Consider the following 6,486-nt stretch of genomic DNA (forward strand, 5'->3'; position numbering starts at 1 on the left):
CACTGATTTCCACACTTAGCCAAATTTTCCAGATTCTGAATTTTTCCAAAAAAATGACTACTTCCAATTTCAAGCTTCTTCATATTCATTTTAAATTGTCGGATGTTACAGGTTTCAATGTTTACTAGATTTCTCTACTATAGAAGTCTAATGGTTAGGGGATGTCAACTCTTTAGATTTTCTTGATTACTGTGTATGAGAGTTTGATATCTAAAGAGTAAATCATCGTTAATCATTGTGTATGAGAGTTCATTGATAGAATCATCAAATTCGATTTCATATTATTCTCAAATTGAGAACGGGATATACTCTGCTAGAACAGAATCATCATATCATAACATAATATAACACAATACTAAAAGTGGGAACAAAAATCAAAAGTTGAGTTACTAAAACACCTTTGATGGATTTCTTTTTTATTTTCATAAACCAAATTAAGAGGAAATTAAAAAAAAAAATGAAAAAAGAAAAAGAACAGTTACAACGAAGAGGAAATACCAAAAGTTGCATTTTTCCTTCATATATATATATATGTACATCAATTCTTCTGCAGGATCATACAATATATAAGCATTTGTTATCCTAGAAAGAAATAATTAAATAGAATGGGCGTTCATCAATTTTAGCTTGTACTTTTAACAAATTTTGTTACGAATTTACAACATTAATATAATTTATATCGTATATACTAAAAAAAGCTGCATACAAATTATAGAAAAGTCATGGTGTCCTATACAAAGCTGTATAATAATTCTAGACCACTGTCAATATAAGCTTTCAAAAGGAATGTATTTGCTTTACTTTTTCAATAATCTGCTTCACCTTCTTCAATGGTTCTTCGTGCAAATAGGATGGATCGTCTAGCTCTGAAGCCAAGCTCCGATCCCCAAGTAAAGCACGAAATGATTCTGCAACTGAATTTGACAGACAACTGAGATTATATCCCCCTTCTAAGAAAAACACGCAATGTCCCCCACACAAATCTCTTGCAAGTTGCTTAATGCTGGAGGCTAGCATGTAATATGTTCCTGTTGTGATCTGTAAGCTGGCAAGTGGATCCAACAGATGGGCATCATACCTGAAAATTTTAGACGACACGTTAGTTCAATTACGTTAGATAAGAAATCAGAAAGTCCTATCTTTATGTTTTAACATCCTTTTCTGCTAACAACATTTCAAGACCAGAAACAGAGGCATGAGAGTAGTGAATAATATTCCGCCCTCATTACATTGCTAGTTTAGCAGAAAACACAAGCATAATACATGATCCATTATTCACGTCAAAAGAAAAAGGAACCACAGAGTAGCAGAACAGTAAGAAAAGTAAAAGGAACTGTGTTTAAGTCATATGTTTCGTTTTATATTTCGAATGTTGAGACTATCTTGACAGACAAGAAAATTACCCAGCTGAAACAAGGATTATATCTGGCTTGAACCTTTGAGCACATGGTACAATAACTTCATCAAAAACTGTTCGCATTGCTGTATCACCTGATCCTCCAGGTAAAGGGAGATTTAGTGTTGATCTTTCACCATTTCCACTACCAATTTGATCTATCTTACCAGTCCCTGGATAACTTCCAGCCTACATCGATCCAAGGATAAGTGAGCATGACTGATAAAATCCATGCAATTGTTAAGTTCCAGACTGTATTAATTCTACACATCGAGGTGCATAGCTGGCATATAATGACAGAAATCCTGTTTTCCTCTAAACACAACGTTTGAATGAGGTGAAACGAGGAGCGCATCAGCAGGGGTGAAGGTTGTTTCTTTGTAATGTAGTAGGTAAAAGAAGATAACAATATCATACCCAATGTGATTCCACAAGTGGGGTCTGGATAAGGTAGGCTATAGGCAGACCTCACCCGTACCTTTTGTGGGGTAGAGAGGTTGTTTCCGATAAACCCTCAGCTTGAAAGAAAAGAGAATAATCTGATTGCATGGTAGCACAAAAATATGACAGCAAAATAACAAGATACAAGGCAAATAAAGTAACAGATAGTACTACACATTGAAGAAAAGAAACAGTGCGATTACTAAATAATGCTACTAATAAGGAGAAGCGGAGAGGAGGTTAGCCCCATGCCTCTCCAACACAAAGTATGACAACACTCGGCTACCTACCATACCAACCTTCTAGCTAATCCTCACCCTCCACATTTTCTTATCTAGGGCATGTCTAATCATCTCCCCCTATCTAATAACAAGATACAAGGCAAATGAAGATAAGAAACTACATGATTACTAAATAATACTATAATATGAAGAAGCGGAGAAGGGCTAGCTCCATGCCTCTCCCACACAATGTGACAACACTCAACTACCTACTAACCTTCTAGTCTGATCCTCTCTCTCAACATCTTCTTATCTAGCGTCATGTCCTCAGTAAGCTGAAGTTGCCACATGTCCTATCCAATCACCTCTCCCTAGTTCTTCTTCTGCCTATACCTCTATTTTTCCCAACTCTTGTTATAGTCAACCTCTCACATTTTCTTACTAGTACATATTGCTTGCAACTATAGCATTGAATACGCTCATATCCCTACCATATCTTCTTCCTTGAGCAGCAAATGCAACAATCTGAACATTTTCTTGCTTGAAAACGTTTTGTGTGAGAAGACGTTGCTCTACACGAAGTAATTCCCTAAAATAGATATCCAAGGAGGGAGACAGATCACGATATATCAAGTTAGAGCAAACACTCAAAATCAAATCGCAATTTCATCAAAAAAAAGTTGGTCTCGCTTGCTTTGCTTGTATTATAGAAAGAGATTCAGCACGTATTTCAACATAAACAATATTAGTAAATTTAGCCCTAAGTTTTGAGCTCCAAAAAAAAAAATCCTGAATAGAAAGACTTTGTTAAGAGTAATTAGCAATTTCATGCTTTAACTGAAAGTGTCTTATGCTATTGTCATGGTTGTAAACCTTATATAAATAATCTTATATGGCCTTTGCAGTCTTATATATCCTGAGATTAAGGACAATAAGAGGGTGAATTGACCCTAAATTCCATGTCATCACTTGAGCATCTTTGACTTTCCACTGACCTAACTTTGTAGAATTCGGATCACTTCCATCTATATGGCCCCATAATTCTTTTTCCAGTGACAAATAGTTGAAACAAAAATTTCCACGCAGAATAATTTGTTCCACATTTTTCTAGTGGAACGAACATTGAAGGACTCAAATTGATGCAGTGTTATTGAAAGTGCACTCAAGCCCTATAGCAAGGCTCAAAACATGTTGAACGTTTTGCCTCGCTTAATGTTCGTTTCAGTGTCATCATCAAGGTTCTAAAACATACTTTTCCTTTCCAATGGACCTCTTCTCAAGAGACAATACTAAGTCATTGATATTTCACTTTATCGTAATTATTTTTCAAATTTCTTAGTTCTTACATTTTTCATTCATACTTATAAATTATTTGTCTTGGACTAAACATATAATTTGTATTTTTTTCTCCCTTTGCGCCTTTTTTCATTAGAGCCCACGTTTTATTTGCACTTTGCGCTTAAATCCCCACGAACCTTAGAGTTATTTTGCGCTCTTTGCTTTTGATAACACCATACCGATGTGAAGTCATGTTTTTGAATTGCGAAAATAAAAAACACAATGATAAGAAAAAAAAAAGCTAAAATAACCAAGACCAAGAACCCTAAGTATTTAGTCTCTACATACTTAGGACTAACTGTTGGCGAATAACTAAGAATACAAAAGCTTCCAACAAAATCAAAAGTAACAACGGATCAAGAATCAATCTTACATATTCCATATTGAGAATATTTAATGTAGATCCTACAAGATACTCTATGATCTGCCCATCATGCCAATACACCCCTCCTCCTCACATGCTCAAACCATCTCAACCTCGTATCCCTATCTTGTCTGCCACAGTCGCTACTACCACCTTACCCTGTATAACGTCGTGTTTCTAATTATATCTCTTGTAATAAGCCCATACATCCATCTGAGCATCTTCATCTCCGTTACATTTATTATTTAAATGTTCGCGTTCTTGACTAACCAACACTCAGCCTCATACAAAAATATCAGTCTAACCAACACACTGTAGAATTTACCTTTAAGCCTTGGTGACACAATATTATCACCCAGTACCCTGGATATGAGCCTTCATTTCACCCACCCTGTTCCAATACGATGCACGACATCCTCATCAATCTCCCCATCTCCTTAGATTATGGACCCAAGATACTTGAAATTTTTTTGTTTTCTATGACTTGTGCATTGATCTTCACTTCCACCGAAAGAAGTGGAGAGCCAAACAAATCCACCAAACCAAAAATTAACCTTGCTGATGTTGGACAAGATAATTGTAACTACCAAACACCTTCATTTTAGTATATGTATCTCATTATGTGTTTTGAGACTTCAAATAAGTTGAAAATGAATTTTGAGACTTGTTGGAATGGTTTTAGTTTGTACTCAAGGGGCTTGGTTGAGTTTCAGAACTTTTAGAACACTTGGAAGATCTCAGTTGCATCTAGGAGGTATTTTGGGACGTGACAACAATCATAATTGATGTGTTTTATTTTTGTTCATTTGTAACAAATAAAATGAAGGAAAGCGTCTGAGGAGTAATCACCAAGTCCCAAGCACCCTTGAACTGAACATAGTGTCAAGAATAATCATTTTTGTGGATCACTAGATCTGGCTCAATTATTAGATAAAACCGAATGTTCTTTCGTTCATTCAAACTACATTTTGTAATAGCAGTTGATTCAGAAGTAAAAACGTCAAGATTTCCCAAGCAATTTGTTCAATGTAATGTGTAGCTTACTTGGTGAGTTGAAAGGAAAAATATATCTGGGTCCTCGTAGAAGGCATCATTGGTTCCATTTCCATGATGAACATCAAAGTCTATGATAAAAACACGTTTCAATCCGTGCATTCTTTGAGCATAACGAGCAGCAATAACAATATTTCCAAACACACAAAATCCCATGGCCCCTTTGGAACAGCATGGTGACCAGGAGGTCGAATTAGTGCAAAAGCGACAGGAGGATCTTTGCTTACTCTGGATGCTGCAACCTGAAATATCAAATGAAACAATTACTCCAGCTTTGAGAGAGAAGTTTACCAACAAAACGCACCCTGAACTGATTGCTACATTAAACGAAGTATTCCCAGTAAACTGAAATATTACTAACAGCTTAGACTGAGACATTACAACTGAAATATTCTCTTTAGGATGATGTCGTAGACTCATACAAGAAGCAACTAGCTTTTCTGATCTGAGTTTTCTGATTAATCCTCATTCATGATGTCCTACAATTTTGGCGCTTGCCTAAAATGTCATGATGTAAGCTAGGATAGGATTAATAAGAACTTAAGAAAGCAACTGAAAGGGATTTAGAAAAGATACAACTTAAAAGTACCAACAAGAGCAATTGACAGATATCAACAACCCTACTTAGTGCACTTAAACAGCACTCCTAAACTATAGGATATCCTTAAATAGAATCAATCCACTTGAAAACACCCTTAAAAATCTTGAATCAATGTTTGGATACCATCCAACTCCACAAAATACATCAATCATCACAGGTAAGCTAACCCTAGTTATTCTAGGAAACCAAGTATTTATACTAGGTCTAATTATTACATATTAATGACTTAAAAGTCCCTAATTAGGCCTAAAATGGAAACGGGCTGAAATACAGTTTCTGGACTTGATATAAAGAATGCAAGGAAACAAAATCAAAGTTTGTAATGAGGTGGTTATGGAGATATACAAATGAAGGACAATCACTCTGAAAGAAGGTAATTAAAGAGAAGTGTGGAGAAGAAGATGCGTGGAAGACCAAAGCAGTCAGCACTGTATATGGGGTCAGTGTATGGAAGACTATTAGAAATCTATGCCAGATTTTCAGTATCAATACTAGCCTCAAAGTTGGCCACAAAAACTTCCTTTTGGGAAGACAACTGATTAGGACCTGGTTAACTCAGACCATCTCCAACCCACCTCTATTTTACTCTGCATTCTCTATATTTGGAGAGTAAAATAGAGAATGGGCACTCCAACCCCTCTTTATTTTAAACTCTATTCTTCATTTTTAGAGAGTTGAATAGTAGTTCTCCAAATTCACATTTTGAAATTATGGCGGGACCGTCACATTTTTGGAGAAAGAAAGTATTACATGATATAATGACTACATGTATTATACTGTACAACATGTTAATCGAGGATGAACAGTGTTATCAAAGGCGAAAAGCGCAAAAAATCTCTAAGGTATGTAGGGGCTTAAAGCGTAAAGTGCAAACAAAGCGTGTGCTTTAATGAAAAAAGGCGCAAAGGGAGAAAAGAAAACAAATATATATATATATATATATATATATAATATATATATTTAGTCCAAGACTAATAATTATAAATATGAATGACAAATATATGACCAAAGAAATTGAAAAAACTTATGATAAAGTGAAATATCAATTATTTAGTGTCACTTCTTCATAAGA

General features: G+C 35.3%; 1 protein-coding gene across 1 annotated transcript; it reads right to left on the minus strand.

Annotated features, from left to right (window-relative positions):
- Positions 1-777: 777 nt before the first annotated feature.
- Positions 778-5,191, minus strand: LOC125814425 (histone deacetylase 14, chloroplastic-like). Its single transcript, XM_049493902.1, has 3 exons — positions 4,805-5,191; positions 1,404-1,585; positions 778-1,078 (listed from the first exon to the last, which is right to left on the minus strand). The coding sequence occupies exons 1-3, from the start codon at positions 5,189-5,191 to the stop codon at positions 778-780; spliced, it is 870 nt and encodes a 289-aa protein (XP_049349859.1).
- Between the last annotated feature and the right edge of the window lie 1,295 nt (positions 5,192-6,486).

The sequence above is a fragment of the Solanum verrucosum genome, unplaced genomic scaffold, assembly GCF_900185275.1.
Source record: "Solanum verrucosum unplaced genomic scaffold, falcon-dt-bn FXZP01001241.1, whole genome shotgun sequence".
Lineage (NCBI taxonomy): Eukaryota > Viridiplantae > Streptophyta > Magnoliopsida > Solanales > Solanaceae > Solanum > Solanum verrucosum.

Bases quoted from the DNA above. Each gene is read 5' to 3' on its own strand.
- LOC125814425 (XM_049493902.1), bottom strand. From the start codon at position 5,191: ATGTCTCAGTCTAAGCTGTTAGTAATATTTCAGTTTACTGGGAATACT. The intron at 1,586-4,804 runs GTAAGCTACACA...GGATCGATGTAG, and splicing joins TTTTCCTTTCAACTCACCAA to GCTGGAAGTTATCCAGGGAC. The intron at 1,079-1,403 runs GTAATTTTCTTG...TAAAATTTTCAG, and splicing joins ATAATCCTTGTTTCAGCTGG to GTATGATGCCCATCTGTTGG.